The following is an 18,955-nucleotide window of genomic DNA, read 5'->3' as shown; positions in this document are numbered from 1 at the left end:
TGGGCCTCTGTAGCTAATATCGACTGCTTTTAATGGATTATTATTTCTCTCGGTTATTTAGTTGACAATAAATAATGTCACTGTACATAGTCTTATTTTGATAATATATATATATACTATATATATATATATATATATATATATATATATATATATATATATATATATGTAAATATATATATATATATATAATATATATATATATATAATATCAAAATAAGATTATGAACCGTGACATTATTCGATGATAAATAATGTCACTGTACATAATTTTATTTTGAATATATATATATATATATATATATATATATATATATATATATATATATATATATTTATATATATATATATATATATTTATATATATATATATATATATATATATATTGTTATGAAGTGCCAAGTATCTGGTTACCATTCATCAATTGTTACCTCACAAAAGCCAGACACCTGAACCCTCATCACAGGTATTAAACGACTGAATACTCTAAAGGCAACAGTGATCCCTTAACAACTTACCATTATTGCAGAAAATCAGACTAAGTTCATCAAAACAGGTGTGAGGTAATCTTGTAAGTAATTAAATTAATCAAAGGGCATCACTCCATCAACAACTTTAAAAGTCTAAGTATTTCCCTGATTTCAAAAGTCTAAGTACTTCCCTGGTTCTAAGTCACTTCAAGTAAATTGAAGGAAAACAGATTAATCACCACTCTATGTTTCTACCTAACAGAATCATAATCATATGCAAGTATACTGGTTATAAATGAAAACACTTATAAAAATTTTAAATACAAAAATTTATTATTAAACTCAAAATTTATAAGTGAAATTCACAATATCAGGGAAAATTTCTGTTACTTGAAAACAAAGTAAAATTTAATCAATTCTTGAATCAACCAAGTAAAATTAAATCAAAATTAATTTATCACAAAATTCAAGAAAATTAATTCAATTGAAATTCAAAAGTGTTAGGCAATAATTGAAAATTCACAAGTGCTAAACAATAATAAAACTTGAAAAGAATTCTAAGTAAATGCAAATTAATTCACAAGTGTTAAATTTAATTAAATGTGCAACAACTAATTAATGAAAATAACTAAGTCAATTAAATTGTGAATGTAAATGAAAATACAGAAAAATGTGGACAGTATCAAAATAAAAAGGCACACTTCAACAAGAAAATGAACAAATGCACAAAAAATGAAACAAACATGCAACACAAAAATTTGCAATGTGTAAAAGTGTAAATCTTTTCACTCAAAACATTGTAACCATCAGTTTTTACCAAACCTTTACCTTTTTGGTATACCAATTTCCTTCTTTCTTGCTGCAAAACCAGGCCCCGTTACAAAACAATGTTTGTTCAGATTCCACAAAAAATCACTAAATAACACCAAATAAACTCTAAGAAATATCAAATATGAAATACTCAAGTTACGAGTGACCAATTTACGTTATGTTAATATAATCTTAAGGATGGAGAGAGAGAGATCTGAACGCCTCGAGTATCGAAGATGTACTTAAATTCTCTTCCTTACGGAAGCTGGACAGTGGATGACACAAAACGTTTTTGGGCAAAAGTTCTTTCTAGAAGCTTTGAAATCTTACGCAACTTTACATACAAAATGTGCAATTTGCACGTGGCTTTGACAAAGACATACACGTATGAGACCAGTATACAATAATGTTCATACCCGATCAAGATGAAGTGGAGCGATAATCAACATTGACATGTTTTGATAACAACGCGAAGACTCGATTCGATCGCTTGAAGCAGAAGTTCCTTATCACACATGATGACAGATTCCCAAAACACATTGAAGATTCAAGCTCGCTTATCAAACGTGTTGACAGATTAGGAAAGCAAACAGAGATCTAACAGTTCCTCTAATCTCACAGTGCTGACATAATAGGGAAACAACCGTAGTTTCGAATGGACAAAGAAAATCTCTCTTTCTACATTCTATGTTATATATATATTCTTTTACAATATGTAATGCAAAATCTGAACAAACATTTTAAAATATCCTATCTCTAAGCTATTTAGGAATCTGAAAAAATGTTGCACAATTCTACATAACACTTTGTACAATCTTAGAGGGAATATATGCATTTTGAAAGTAGCAATATATAATACATATTTTATATTTATATATATATATATATATATATATATATATATATATATATATATATATATATATATATATAAAAATAAGGTTATGAACCGTGACATTATTCGATGATAAATAATGTCTGTACATAAATTTATTTGAAATATACATATCTATTATTATATTATATATATATATCTATATATATTTATATATATATATATCTATATATATATATATATAGTATATATATATATATATATATATATATATATACATATATATAATATATATATATATATATATTATATATATTCAAAATAAGATTGTGAACAGTGACGTTATTTATCATCAAATGAATAACTGAGGGAAATCGTAATTCATTTCAACTAGTCGATATTACAGATGCATACAGAGCGTCCGATTGACTTGATGCTCGTAACGAGAGAGAGAGAGAATGGTTATTGTGCCTAGTGTGCCATCACAAGCAACCAGAGCTTTTAAAGAATAAAATGGGATATAGAATTTTGAATAGAATGTAGATTTTAGCCCACAGGCCAAGTGCTGGGACCTATGAAGTCATTCAGCGCTGAAACAGAAATTGACAGTGCAGAGGTCTGAAAGGTGTAGCAGGAGGAAAACCTTGCAGTTACACAATGAAATTAGCTGGAAGTGAAGGCAAAGGTTTAGACAGGAATAGTGAAAGAGACTTGAGAAAGTGTATGCAGATGACGTTGCTTTAATGCATTTCAGCTTATATATAGAATGCATCATATATACAAGGGAGACTGAATTTTGGATCAAGTCAGTAAAAGCAGAAATAATGAGGACGAATATGTAGAGGAATGAAAAAACACTGTTTAAAGAACAGCGATATCCAATGCAAGTTCTCTTAGGAGTGCAGTAATTTAATGTCAAATTTTAAAAGGAAAATCAAACATTGAACCTAAGAGGTCATTCAGCACTGAAAAGAAAACTAAGATTAAAAGATTAAAAAATTGTAACAGGAGAAAAACTTAGCAGTTGCTCTATGAAACAATCGTTAGGAGAGGATGGATAGCAAGATGGAAGAAAGATAATATGAACTGAGGTACAGTAAAAGGAATGAAATGAGTTGCAGCTAGAGGCTGAAGAGACACTGCAAAGAACCTTTTGTAATGCCTACAGTGCACCCCGTGAGGTGCACTGACAGCAGGGGTGAAACTGAATATTACATAAAAGTGACATTATACATCAGGTGAGTACAATCTGAATTGCTGTACAAAGATAAGTCATGGTATGACATTGATAGTTCGATAGCACATTAAGAATCAGATGGCAGGACTGAGTGAGAAATGATACTACAATACTAAAAGTGAAATTTTGAAAGTTCCCTCACTGATCAAAATGGCAGTTTATGATAATTACATGTTTAACCCCATTCAGCCTCCAGGTTTGTCTCACATATATTGTAGCAGAAATTAAGGACGCATTCCTTTTTGACAATCTCTGGGCTTTTCCATTGTCGACTAATGCAAACATGAATAACAGCATACAGAAATAATGGCGAGAAATTTATAGTGAAAGTCATTAATGAGAAGTGTGCTAAAGGTATCCGGTGCCAGATGTATATAATCACAAGTGACGATTTATATTTACCAGATTTTATTCTGAAATAAAGGTGGTAGCACTTCCAATACGTAATTTGTCACGAGCAGTTTACTCATTCAGCTCGTCTATAAAGAAAAAGTGAATTCTCAATTCCTTCTAATTACTGTACGGTTATGGTATTCCAGACTACATACACTACCATTAAAGTATTCAGCACTGTTTAAATCTTACTCCTATAAACACAAGTTCATTGTTTTGGGCCACCAGCGTAGATTCTACTGAGCAAAATCCACTGGGGACTTTATCTTGCTAGTGTTTGGTTAGCATCTTTAAGACACTAGAGAATCTGTTGTTTGTTTTGATATCAGTGAAGTAATTTGACTATCTCTATATCCTTTTCTCCCTTGCTGCAATGTAGCCTCACTACTTTGTTAAGCACTGTTTGGACCAGTATTTCACAAAGATCAAGGAGCATTCATCTTCCTATATAAGACTCCTTATAACCCCTGCCAAAAAGCTTCTTTCCAGATTTACATTGCAAAGATGAGCAATTCACATATTGATAATTTTGAGGCTTTCATTCCTTGTACTGAACTGTACGTTAGAGCTTATGGATCCTTTTTCTGCTCCTGCTATTTCTGAATTTTATCATCTTTCCTCAGGGAATACTACAGTTTTGCCTGTTTTCTGGGCTGGGTTTCACATGGAAAGGAAGTAGCTATTCACAAACATCAGCCCTCAAATAAAAAATAAAAAACTATCTAGCAGAAACTCTAACAAAACTACCACTACTTTGTCTCATTATGTATATGTAACAAAGAAGTCATGGTTTTATATTAGCACTAGGCATTGTATATATGGCATTTCCTATTACCAATAGGAACTTTTATACTTTGCTATTTCACAGGTGATGAAGACAAATGTTCCCCTATCATATGGGAAATTTCAAGCAACTACTTCATGTTGCCAAAAAAAAATATTAACATGATACATTAAAAATAAAAACTTTTACAGCACAAAACTGATCATTTCTGGTACTCAGAAACTTATGAAAAATAGGACATGGAAAATAATTGTCCTACGACTTAATAACTATGTTGTATCACATGCAATCAATTGTCTTTTAAATGCATAAACATATCCCATTTTTCTATGTGCGCTCATAGAGCATAGATGAATGCTGCTTTCTAATTACTGTGTAATATTAAATTAGTCAATTAAACTACCAACAAAAGGTCACTCAAGCTAAGTTATTTGGAATGTAAGGACTGGAATAAACTTCTCAACTACACCAACTTAGCAATTAAATCTACTACACATTCAACTACAATAACACCACTCGCTACAGAAAAAAAGTATTGCAAAACTGATACTACTACTACCTGAAAAACAAGTGATACACATTCACATAATTTTGATTACCTAAGTATTATTAGTATTATAAAAGTGAAGTCCACATTTATCTTGTATGAAGAATGTTTTGGTGAAAATTGTGACTAATTCAGCAGTAGACCTCTTCATCTGAAACTCACTATCAGCTAAGGAGTCCTACTGACCAAACAGGGAGTTTAAGTACTACACTGCACTTCTAAAATATTTCAAGTATAGTGTACTTGTCCCTGACACATGTTAGTACATGGTGGTATTGTGTTAGCTATTATTAATCTGGTGAACATACACAAGGGCGGTTTTTATTTCATTATCACAATAATGTATGATAGCAGAATCCTCAGTACCATACTTCCCTCCAATAATAGGGGGGATCATTTTTCCTAAAACTGGACTTTTCTGTAAATGTCATTGTATATACGTATAGGTATATAAAAGATGAAATATTACTTGAAAATGGTATTTTAGTTATATTAAGAAGAAAAATTGGATATGTAGTCTATGGACTTCTACCCGATTAGATGTTATTCAAAGTACTGACTTTGGTTAACAGAAAATATGGACTTCAAGAATTTTTTTTTTTTTTTTTGGTGGGGTGTTGTCATTTGACACCCGGCCCCCCCACCTCCCAAGGTCAGGCCTGTGACATGACAGAGAAAGAATGCTTTTAGTAACGAGTTGACGAAAATACGCTATCACCATAATGTAGGAAATCCCGAATTCTTCCAATTAGCATAAAAACCTGTTATGTCCCAGAAAACTATCAATTGGCTACTTACTGCAGCCAACCACAGAGCTAACCTTGTCTTTGGATTTATTACTAAAAAATATAAAACACATTGTCTTTGGATTTATTACTAAAAAATATAAAACACAAGGCAGCAACAATCTAGCACCAAACTTCACAACTGACGGGAGAGCTGTACATAAGGTAAGCCAATCTGAGGTGCCACAGCAAGTTCTCCAAGGACTACTGATGGTCAGTCAAACTCATTAGTGTGAATCTGAAACCAGAGAATATTTCAATTAAAATTCTAGACATTTGGAAACAATTACCATTTCAGTGCTGAATATCCAGTTTTCTTTTAAAAACATGACACCTTATCAAATTCTATATTGCACTTCACGAAATGCCCTCATGGAAACTTTCAAATAACTCTTGTGTAGGTCTTGGAACAATACACACATAGTATCAATACCTTTAGTTTGATCATTTTCTGCCACCTAAAATTATGATTACCAGGCATCTTTGTATATTGCTTCATTAGATTACAAAATATAAAAAGCATGGAGTGCAATAGTTAAGTATTAAATTGCCTCAATTTTTTTAGTTTTTTTTTTACCTATTTTTTTGTTTCTTGGACCAATGATAAGAATCGATACCAAAGCAAACCAGAGAGAAAGAAAAGAGACAACAATAAACAATTTTCTGAATCTTGTCATGAATATATATATATATATATATATATATATATATATATATCTTATATATCATATATATATATATAGTATATATAGATATTAGATATATATATATATATATATATATATATAGATATATATATATATTATATATATATATATATATCATATATAATATATATATATATATTATTATATATATATATATATATATATAATATATATATATGAGAGAGAGAGAGAGTGTGTTTCTGCCTTAAAACAGCAGCAATAGGCATAAATGTCTTACATGAAAAACTGCATTCCCCCCAAACCCCTTACAACACTTCTGGGATGACAGAATTAAACAAAGTGCAATCTGATTTTAAAATTTTAATTATTATTATACAGCCTATGGTATGGTACATTAGTATCACAACTTTATAAAATACCTTAAGTCTAAAAATCCATAAAAGTATTCTTTCTAACAATATAAAATTGCTTGTTTTCATAAATACTCCAGTAAGTAGTCTAGACTAGTAGTAACTTGGGGCTAAACAATTAATCTAAAATAATACTCACTTTCTCTTTAAGAAATAGCTAGGCAGTGTCTTAAATTCACAATATCAAGAAAAACAACCCTCTATGATATATGGTGATAAATATTTTATAAAAAATGTTGTCTAAAATAATGGACAATATTCTGCATACATGTAAACAGATAATACATCTGATAAAAATAATTAAATGATTTCTATATTTCATTCCTAAAATGCTCATTTGATACTAACTTGAGCTATGTTCAAGAACCTACACCTAAAATTGCAGGACCAGATACTTGGGATTTTTCGCCCTCGTACGCATGATGTGTTTGATGAGCTGAAAGAAAGAAAAACTATAATGTAACCTACATATCTTCTTACACTTGTGCAAGTTTCCCCCAAAGCAAAATAAATGAAAGAACTCTCTATCATGACAGCAAAAAGACAAGTTAGTGACATGAAGTGCACATCCAAAATACTTTTCAGGCTTGTTAGTGATATAAAACTGCCATACATTTAGTATTTAAAGGTTAATCTTTTTATTTGGTTGAGACAAAATATTGTTCTATAATACTTCTAAGCATACATATTCTATGCTTATTAACTAAAGGACATGGGTGAAATGAGCACTGTAAACAGACAGTTTGTAAACAGTTTACACCTTCATATTAACTCAACAATACATGTATTCTGTAAAATTTTGCCACTAGTTACTGTGCAGTGCATATCAATACTTATACTAAAAGTTAGACCTTTACGTGTGAAATGGGAGCATGACAGTGGTTGAACACGTTCAACTCTATTCCACTTGAATATTTTTTCCTCTAGATTTCTTATATCACAAATTTTTAACTCTTGCAATAACTTTGGGAAATGTGATCAAATGCTTTTCATGATTAAATAACTCATGATTTTACTAGTATTAACACAAATCAATTAGGAACCAAATAAAGTGTCCTCGGTTGACCACCCATTTCTAAAACGAAAAGTTTTCTCTAAGTACAAGTAATGCAATGAGAATTCAGAAAAAAAACATGCATCTAATGCTACATTACTTACAGTTGTGGTAAGATATTTTAATCTAAAATTAAATCCAACTAGTAATACACACTATTCACAGTATGCATTAACAGTACTCATATAATATATGCTATTAAGGGCCATTTAGTTGCTAAACATTAAATCCAAAGACTAGTTTCATCAATATAACAATAGCAATTCAACAGGAAAACATGGAGCTCACTTCTCAGAAGGTTTGCATAAATTATTTACTTTTTAAATGAGGAATAAAACAGGAGAGGTCTCTGAAGTGAAGAAAGAGTAAAGGGAAGTGAAGAAAGAGTAAAGGGAAGTGGAGAAAGAGTAAAGGGAAGTGGAGAAAGAGTAAAGGGAAGTGGAGAAAGAGTAAAGGGAAGTGGAGAAAGAGTAAAGGGAAGTGGAAGAAAGAGTAAAGGGAAGCGAAGAAAGAGTAAAGGGAAGTGGAGAAAGAGTAAAGGGAAGTGAAGAAAGAGTAAAGGGAAGTGGAGAAAGAGTAAAGGGAAGTGGAGAAAGAGTAAAGGGAAGTGAAGAAAGAGTAAAGGGAAGTGAAGAAAGAGTAAAGGGAAGTGGAGAAAGAGTAAAATACCGAAAGCAACATAGCTGCAGCTGACAGGGGCCAAGTACCCTTGGTACTTCCTACATAACACCACTGACTTCGAAGCCCACCTGACAGAGAAGTAGGAATTACTTGCTCCAAACTGTTTCCTGCACCTGTTAGGACTGTTTGAGTTCACTGCAGCATATCATTTTGCCTTAGGAACATTTGCTAGATAACCCTAGATACACTAGTGAATACCAGTACTTAAGAGAAGCATTGGTACTATACTGTGTCAATGGTAGTGTTGGTCATGAAACCAACCTGGGCAAACAAAAGAAATTGATGAATGAAGATTGCTTGCCTTAAAAATCAATATGAGTAATAAAGATAAAAAAAAAATAATTTCAAGTTCTACTGAATAATATATTTTGAGTAAAGCTCACACTTTGAAGCATCAAAACCCTTGAATCAAAGTTGGTTCTGATCAACATAAACAATTATATGGATATATCAATGAAGCAAGAAATATATGTATTACTAGTCAAGGTATGCCACAAGACTTGACTTTTGTAAGAAATCTTACTATGCACTCTTAAGAATTATACTGAAACAAACTAACACGAAACCCAGAAACAAGTTCTATCTTTCAATGCTTTATTAAGAATGAATTAATGTGGGTAACTTACCCTGAATAAGCTTTTTTGGCATAATGAGTAACATGATTATAATAGTTCTATAATCATAACAAAAAATCTTCAGTTACTTCCTTATGTCCAATCTACATTTAAAGTAATATGTATACAGAATTGCCAACTCTGGCTTCCTTGGGTTGGGAAAATTACAATGGCTTCAATCTATAGGGACAATTTCATCAGCACACCTGTAAAACCTTATTAGCCATTCAGCATTACATAAAGGACTGCCACCTCAGAATGATCTACTACAGCATACTACGATCACAAGTGAAGAATGTGATTCATAAATTATTTTCTTACACCTCTTTTATCAGTCATCTAAAATATAGCTACCATACATTACTATGAACTGTTTTATAGATTACTATTCCACTTTCCCCCAACCCCTATCCTCATATTGATCACGAGCCTGCGCACAACAAGTCTGAGCAGGAGGTTTATAAAATTCCCAACTGTACCAAGCACAAGTTTGTAAAATCCCCAATTGTACTAGGCAAATGGCTTGTAAAATTTCCAACTCTACTAAGCACAGGGTTTGTAAAATTCTCAAGTACGCTACACTTGTGACCAGTCAGTGTCAAAACAAGGTCTGAAAACTTCTAGATATCAAGGCAAGTATATTTAACCTCCAAAATTTTTCAGATTAAGTTTTATGCCAGTTTCTATTTATTTCAACTCTTACCCTTATTTCACACTTTTATGATACATTTACTGAAGCTGATATCAAACTTCTCTAATTCAACATTTTTGGAGCATTAAAATTAGAGTGGATTTCTCTGCAAAGCTTGCTGTACTGAGGTCAATAACATTTATTGGTCTATTTAACAATTTTCTATTTATAAGTATGCAACTCTGGCCCCACTCATGTTTTCTTTGACTCAACCTTAAAATAACTATTTTCTCTTATTTTTTCACCAGAATGAGATGTTCTATAATCATCGCATCATAAAAAATGCATACTAAAGGTCATAAAGAGGTCTCAAGATTTATAGTAATACTAACAAAATTAATGAGTATTATACGAGTGATAGACATACATCACACTACAAAGGCAATCATAACTTGTTTCTAGTTAAGTTTTAATCATGACAAACTGTAAACTAAAGTGCAACATGACAGTAACAAATTTTCTAAAGAAATATATACCATGACATAACATATTTCCCAAAAAACAAACTAACAAAGGAAGCATACTTACGTTTGTAAAATTCAGCTGTGAAAACCACATCAGGTACTAGACTATGCACTTTCTTCATCAATGTGGCTTGATTTGTGAGTCTTGAGTCATAATTCCAGATTTGCAGAATATCATCTCTATCACGAATAGATACCGAGAGCCCACACACCTCATCGCCTTCTGCCAAGTGACCCTCAAACTGCTCGCCAATTGCTGCTAGCAAAAGCTCTCTCCATACGAAAGACTAAAATACAACGTTAGTTACTACTATGAGGGAAAATTGGAATTCAGTGCTATTTGAATAAAATAGTTACAGCAAAGGAAAGCATAAGAAATTCTTTAAGGGCATTATTAGGAACTTTTACAGTAATTGCATAGATGCATATACATAATATGGAGTATAATCAGCCCAAAACGGCATGAAACACTACTTACCGTATCCCTTTTATTAACTTTGATTCTCCAAGTACCCCCATTCTGGTTGCCCTCATCCTCCCACATAGGACGACGATCGCCACGCATCAAGTGATATGAGTATCGCTGAGATATTTCCGAAACATCTGGAATATGGTTATAAACTGACCAGAAACTCTGAACAGTAGAAACGGTGTAAATCTTCTTCATATTTGCTTCATACTCAGCCGCTGTGGCACCACGAACAGCCCTAAGGGTAAGAGATTTTCACTCGACAATGCAAAAGAAAAATTTTCTAATTTAATCTTCTCACAATAAAATTAATTTCAGTTTTTCATAAAATGAATTCCAATTACAAAATTCAAAGTAAAAGCTGAAAAATATTTTGAACTATAATTTCTGAAATTCACAAAGTAAATCTTAAGTGATCATTGAAAACATGCAGCTATGTACAGTATAAACAATTTAACTGTGTCTAGTGGAATAACACTTTTACAGCATCCTGCAACAGACAAAATCCTTAAAACAATCAATAAAGACTGTACCAAATTTATGGCATTATTCTTTATTAGCTAAGTGTACAGGCTTATCTCTTGTGTAGTGTGCCTGCAACTGTTTGTGGATTGATTGCTCAGGAACCAGGTGGGAACCCGGCATTTGGCTCTTGCTATTTAGCAGCCACTTTTTGATAAATCTGGGGAAAAAAAAATTAGCAGTTTGTCTGCTTACAGAAGCAGAGATTTATGATTTCCTCAAAATTCTATGGGTCCGTAGCTTATAGGTACCTTAAGACATATTTTTGTTTATTTATATTCCCCATTTATTCCCTTTATTTATTTATTTATTTTTTTACAATCTCTGCTTCTCAAGCAGATAAACTGCTCATTTTTGCATTGTCTTCCATGATTCATTAGACAATTGATAAATCTGTGTGCTGACTTTACATAAGTAATGCAGTGTATTTGGATCCCTAAACTATAAGACTACCTTGATTAGGTATATATTTTCTGTCTTTTGTTTGTGTTTTTACACTCAGCACCAAGGGGCTGGCACTAATCATAAGCTATTTCACCATTTTTAGACAATGGCTAAATTGTAAATCACACTAGCCTACTACCTAAGTCATTTAAAATGGGCCACCCCCCAACTTTGCACATAGGTATTAGGTAATGAAGGTAGATCTAAACCACCTGTGCAAACCACAAGAAGTAAATGGTCAGGTGTAAATTTTCCAGAGGCGTTTTGTAGAAAAAAAAAAAAAAAAAAAAAAAAAAATTAGGAATTTTTCAGGTGTAACTTTTCCAGAGAAATTTTGCAAGAAAAAAAAACATTACGGGGAGTGACTAACCTACAAACGAGGGTATTAGGGTAAACAATCACGGACGATCCATTGTCATCACGCTGGCCGGGTCTTATTCACTCTATATTTAATTGGTGAAACAAGAATACAATTACAACTTTAAGCATACCATTCAAAAGATTGAAGTTTCGTCAACCTAATGTGATATATGAAAGCCCCATACAAACTAAAATAAACATGTGACACTCTTCGTAAAATATGTTTTCAAGGCAGTTTTGAAATCCAATATGGCAGCTATCGTCAGGCTGGCCGGGCTAATCACGAACAATCCACCATCTTTCCCAGCCTTCCCAGCACTCATTTGAACAATGTTAGCGTATATATATGTAACGTTTATTGATCTTACTCAAGATTCCAGTTGCAATCAGCACAATAAAACAACATTTTGTTGCCTATATTAGTGAAAGTATTAAACTTGTTATTCCCGGGGTCATGGTTTGAACTGAATTCATTTTTACTTTGTAATCGGTGGTTTTATCCTTACTGCCATCACAACTGAAACTCCACAGTGCTTATTTGATTGTAATTACATATACACATTATTGGTCTTAATCCACTCCAAACTGCACTTGAACCACATTGCTGTTCCTGGTTCCTAAGTGCTCACTCCACAAACACAGTTACGAGCAGCAGACGACGACACTGTTTATGAGATGCAAAGCTTTATTCCCTTAATTGTTTACTTTTCTCATTATTTAGTTTAACTTTACTTTGTTACTTCAAAATGTTTATTTAATTCATGTCTATTATCCCTTTTTTGCAACCAAATTACCCTGAAAAATTACAGATATTTCTAAAGTAGATACAATCCAATGTTTCTAACTTTGTCGTACATCTGGCTGCCGAAAACCATCATGTAGCAGACGACGGAAATGTGGATTATAATTGTTTTTTTTTTTGCTAGCACTTTTGCACTTTTCATTGATTTAAGTCTATATTAGTAGTATTTTGATTTTTTTTAATAACTGTATGCCAGAAATAAATGTAACCTTTAATATTTGCATGCTAAGAATGGCAAAATCATCATTGCCACATTGGTGGGGCTTCACACATACGCTGATGCATTATTATAAACTGTTTCCATGAATTCTAGTTGTCATAGTAATGCAATAATGATAAAATTGCTTTAATATTAATGTATATATAGGTACTTCCAATACATAGGCTAATTTTGCCAATTTCCAAATTTTGTGTAAGTCTTATACCCAGTTTGGAGAGTGAACACATACCAATTGGCAACAGAGAGAGAGAAGGGAAGGTGAAGGAAGGAAGAAGGACAGGGGTGGCGGTGGAGGTGGGGGAAGAGGGTAGGTGGAGCTTTTTACTGCTGTGTTCATATCTATTTCTGGATAATGGAGTTTTTGTCTCTTGGTACAAGGACAAGTGTCGTTATTCTTTACAATTAGTGATTCACGATACCCTTATAAATTACGGCACTGGGTGTAATACACTATAGCAAAATCTCGTTCTGATATGAGTGTTCATTACAGAAATATTGCCAAAAAACGTGCTTGCACTGTCTCTGAAACCCATAGCAGGTATGCTGCTTAGTTGTCAATCAAGTTTTTTGTAATCAAGTATTTTTTACAAGCTTGCCATTGTATAAATTTGTATTTTCCTCAATCAAAACATATGCTCCTCAATGCTAACTTTCCTCTTTTAAAGACTTTCTGGTCATTGCAAATCTGGCCCCATTAATTTCTTATGGTGCAAAAACAGACAAGAGACCCAGGGAGTGAAAGCGATTGCGTCACACTACGGCAGTAATCCAGCAGTAAAACATCTTCATATATCCAATAAGTAAATAATAAAGATATATATGCGCATTACGATTACAACAATTACATGAATAACTGATAACAATCTGCATGAATAACTGGTAAACTGTCCTGCAAGAAAGTTGAGTATAGCAATTCATTTACAATAGGTACGAAAGTCAAGATGTCATGACGTCATAATACAGGACTTAAAAAAAAGTTCTAATTCCGAAAAATAATTACTTAAATTTGAGTCAGGAATCGAGTTAATTTTTCAATAATGAATATTTTCAAATTAATCATCATAAATATGTAAAATATTGATGTTTTACTATTTATTTCAATAATTATCTAGTGCACACTTCGTCGTCGTCTTCTACCAAAACAGTAGTTTCCTTACAAATGTTGTGGCCAGGGACCGTTTTCCACTTGTTGTGATGACAGTGCCCCAGCGTCTATGGGTACAAGTGGTGTGCAGATTTTTCACAGGAAATGGGAAGTTTGTTGACACAAGCGACTCCGCAAACATCGAGATGGCGTCAATCTTCTAAGTTATTTAATCGTAAGTAAAAATTTTGAAAGCGTTTTGGTGAAGCTTGCACTGCGTTGACCACCCTTTTCATTATCCTCTGTTTAAAGCTTTAAATTTGGCCTTAATTTCTAACTTTGGAGAAAATACTTACTTCGAAAGGAGAGTAGAGGTCTTTAGCTGCGTCTCTCACCAACAACAACTCGCGACTGATGACCATCTCCGGTGTCAGGACGCGTTATACTAAGTACTTTTTCGGAGGGTATCCAGCCGTGATCGTTGATGTGTTAGTCAGTCCATGCGGTTGTTTAACCTATCTAGGGGGAATTAGGTTACATATCTTAACTCATAAATAGTATGTAAAGCAGACTAGGTAGTCTAAGGTAGCAGCAGAGGGCTAGGCCAGCCTCATTCGTGCCAGAACTAGCCTAACCTAGCCCTATAGCCTACCCAGTTAGTCACTTGGGAGGCTAATTCTAAGTGCCTTACTTATCTATCCAGAAGGTCCAGTTGGTGTTGAGGGGCACCCCCTCACACTCGTCCTGCTTTAGGGTCGCGTAGGCATCAGGATGGAGGGCAGGAGAGCAAGCAACATCCTCGGGACAGATATCTCCGTTCTTTTCGCCGCTGCCGGGAATGGGAAGGCCTATGGATGCCATGGTATCCACCGTAGCTTCGTTCTCCTCCTATGCGCAATATTCGGCGAAGGAACCACTCCTAAATTTAAAAAAGGCTACGAAGTGGTCGGACGAAACTACTTTGGAGGAGTTTGCTGCTCACAAACGTCAACAATGAGGATCCAGTTACTCTTCTTCTTCATCATTCAAAAAAACACTGTGTAACACGTCGTAAGTATTACAGTAAAACGTCTAAAAGAGCTTCTTTCACGAATTTAAGTGACTCCCTAAACGTGTTTTTATATTTTTCTCGTCACCAACTGCCGCTAACAACGACGAATTCAAATGGAAGGAACGTATTTTTAATGTGTTTTTTCTTCACAAACTGTCGTTAACAACGAGCCTCGGCAAACAAAGAAGAAATCCGCTTTCTTTCATAATTGAAATGTCATCTCACGACTCGTTTCGAAACGGCTCGAAACTTTTAGAGAAAGTTTCGTTCCCTCGAACAACAGCAGTTCAATGGTCAGTGTGAGATGCGTCTTGCATTGTTTCGGAACGAACTCCCAGGGTTCGCTCGCTCGCCCTGTCACACTTTTCATAGTAGTACGTCGTTTAAATATTCACCCGTCCATCTTTACATAACGCTGAAAATCGTTTTAAAAAAATCCCTTCTCTATTGACAAGCAGATTTGTTAATTACTGCAATTAAAGAAACAAAATACTCTAGCGCTTAGTCTGATACATAACTTCCGCGTAACAACAGCTGATTTTGGCATTATACTCATGGGTATTTGTAGTAACCGATTAGATAAAGTTGAAATCTAGTGAAATTCTCCTTCGGTGTTAGCATCTAGCGGTCATTCACATCATTAAACACTATCGTCATGTTACATGGTAGGTACGAACTTCATGCACCCACTAAATTAATTAGATGCCGCATATTCACGGCTGTATCGTGACATATTAGTAGTCCTAGTAAATATTAAGTCTCATCGGATATTTCGTTTTATTAACATTTACTTAATTTACCCATTTGATATACCTATTGCTGTAAGTTTGCCTTTGGCCTAATTGCATAAATTTTCACACACACACACACACACACATACACACACACACACACACATATATATATATATATTATATATATATATATATATAATATATATATATATATATATATATATATATATATATATATATATATATAATATATATATATATATATATATATATATATATATATATATATATATATATAGATATATATATATATTAAGCGAATACCACAGGAAAATGAGTCAGAAATCCAAGCGCTTTCGTCTTGGACTTCTGACTATCATTTTTCTGTGGTATTCACTTATTTAATGAAGTCACGTGCATCTACTGTGATTTTTTAAAGCATATATATATATATATATATTATATTATATATGTGTGTGTGTGTGTGTGTGTGTGTGTGTGTGTGTACCTATGTGTGTGTGTGCGCGCGTGTGTTAAAGAAAATTTATGCAATTAGGCCCAAAGGCAAATTTACATATATATATATATATATATATATATATATAATATATATATATATGTGTGGGTGTGTGTGTGTGTGTGTGTGTGTTGTGTGTGTGCGTGCGCGCGTGTGTTAAAATTTATGCATTTAGGCCAAAGGCAAACTTACAGCAATAAATGAAAAGGGTAAATGAAGTAAGTGTTAAGAAACGAAACTCGGGTGAGACTATTATATTTACTGGTACTACTGTAATAATGTCATGATACGGCCATATGAAGTAGTTGTATTTAATTTAGTGTGTACTTGAAGTTCGTACTTATCATGTAACATGATAATAGTGCTTATTGATGTGAATGACCGCTACATGTTGACATCGCACGAGAAATTTACTAGATTTCAACCTTATCTAATCAGTAAAATATAAGCAGGGGCACTGAAAACAAATAATGTTGACTCAAAGCAAACCACTGTACATAGCGAACTAAACAAGAACCATACGCATCATATACTGGCAACAGAGTTAAACTAATTAAACAGATAATCAAATAAACAAATATATTTACGGTGCTTCTGGTCATATTTGTTAATAAGAGAGATGATTCCCAGTCTTTTAGCTGTCCTATTTGATATAAAACTTAGGCCTAAGTTGGATATATATATATATATATATATATATATATATATATATATATATATATATATATATATATATATAGATATATATATATATATATATATATATATATATATATATATATATATATATGTGTGTGTGTGTGTGTGTGTGTGTGTGTGTGTGTGTGTCCAACTTGTAAGATTTTTGCCAAGTTTTATATCAAATAAGATAGCTATAAGACCGGAAATCGTCTCGCATCAAATAAATATGACCCGAGGGCGGAAGCACTGAAAATATATGTATCTATTTAATTGTCCGTTTTATAAATATGTTGCCAGTATATGATGTATAAGGTTCTTGTTTAGTTTATGTATATTGATTTTCTTTGAGTCAACATTAATTCGTTTCCGATGGCCCTGCTTATATTTTAATTCTCACCTAGTGTTATATTTAGTAAAGGGGTCAAAACTATTGAGACATTATGTGCTTTAACTCACTGCCCTAACTGTTCTGGAGTTTGCTTTCATGCATTCCTTAGTCTTATTCATGAAATTACTCTAGCAAAATGATAATAACAGTTTCCCTTTATGCAATGTTATGTTTGTTAAATTAACGTGCAAATTAAAATTTTCTGCATTCAAAAAGCCTTCTAAAAACTTATTTATGTACCTTACAGTTCTAAGAATATGAAGACCTGACCTGAGTAGCCTATACATTGCAGATGAGCTTAAGGCAATGAGGCTATCGCTCAAAATCTCTGTTATCCCGATTCTCTCTCTCGCTTTCTCTTGAAAATTGTGAATCTGGACAATAAAACATATAACGTTCAATTAGTAAAAAGGGAGCCATCAAATAATGTGCACTATGGCTTTCTATGAAGGTCTTTCAAACGCCGTTCGGTTTTTTGTTAAAAAGCAAACATGACACCGGTGTAAATATTCAACACTAGTCCGGTAGAAAGTGAAATAAGTTCAAATAACATGCAGGAATTGTGAAATTTTCGCAAATAAGGGAATAGTTACACTAGATTCTGTTATTGTTGTTTATGAACTCAAGTATCATCATCACTTGGTCTGTGCAATGCAAAGGGTCTCTGTGAAAAATTCTGCTACTCTTGTCTTTCCTGCACTTTTACTCTCTCAAATCTGCAGCCTCCTGTCCCACAATTCTTATTTGAGTAGCTCTAGCTCTTCTAACTGTTCTTGTGCTGTGACTAGAAGAGCTTAGTTGACACAAGCATGTACGTAGTACAGTACTAGTAGTATTCTTCCCAGCCATTCACCCTTTCATCATCTTACATATTTATGTAGTATCAGTAATTTCCCTTATGGTACATTTTTCTCCATTATGCCATCGACTATTAATGTTCTTTTCACATGAATTAAACCTTTAGTTTAGAGTTTCTGGCATACCACGAATCATAACTATACAGCAATGCAGATTGTACTTGGCTAATTGATAATTTTACTTTTGTATGCAACTTCTGACTCCTTGATTCGCAAGTCTTATTCAGCCTGACCATTGACTGATTTGCCTTTTTCATTCTTTCACAAAATTTTACCTTGAAAGGAACCTGTACTGGATGTCTTTTACATCTGATAAACATGACCTAAATTCTTCCTTCAGCTATTGGTAGGTCATACTCTGTCCTCATTGTTCTGTTTTTCT

General features: G+C 33.1%; 1 protein-coding gene across 1 annotated transcript; it reads right to left on the bottom strand.

Moving 5' to 3' along the window:
- Positions 1-6,875: 6,875 nt before the first annotated feature.
- On the bottom strand, positions 6,876-15,740 carry LOC135214771 (eukaryotic translation initiation factor 4E type 3-like). Its single transcript, XM_064249127.1, has 4 exons — positions 15,037-15,740; positions 10,923-11,151; positions 10,509-10,731; positions 6,876-7,376 (listed from the first exon to the last, which is right to left on the bottom strand). The coding sequence occupies exons 1-4, from the start codon at positions 15,204-15,206 to the stop codon at positions 7,300-7,302; spliced, it is 699 nt and encodes a 232-aa protein (XP_064105197.1). The 5' UTR covers positions 15,207-15,740; the 3' UTR covers positions 6,876-7,299.
- Between the last annotated feature and the right edge of the window lie 3,215 nt (positions 15,741-18,955).

Source organism: Macrobrachium nipponense, chromosome 46, assembly GCF_015104395.2.
Source record: "Macrobrachium nipponense isolate FS-2020 chromosome 46, ASM1510439v2, whole genome shotgun sequence".
In the NCBI taxonomy this organism is placed as follows: Eukaryota; Metazoa; Arthropoda; class Malacostraca; order Decapoda; family Palaemonidae; genus Macrobrachium; species Macrobrachium nipponense.
This window is presented reverse-complemented; position numbering and strand designations above follow the sequence as displayed.

Coding starts and splice junctions, on each gene's coding strand:
- LOC135214771 (XM_064249127.1), bottom strand. CDS start 15,206: ATGGCATCCATAGGCCTTCCCATTCCCGGCAGCGGCGAAAAGAACGGA. Junction 10,732..10,922: donor AAGTTAATAAAAGGGATACG/GTAAGTAGTGTT, acceptor GTTGTATTTTAG/TCTTTCGTATGGAGAGAGCT. Junction 7,377..10,508: donor CACAGCTGAATTTTACAAAC/GTAAGTATGCTT, acceptor TCTTTCTTTCAG/CTCATCAAACACATCATGCG.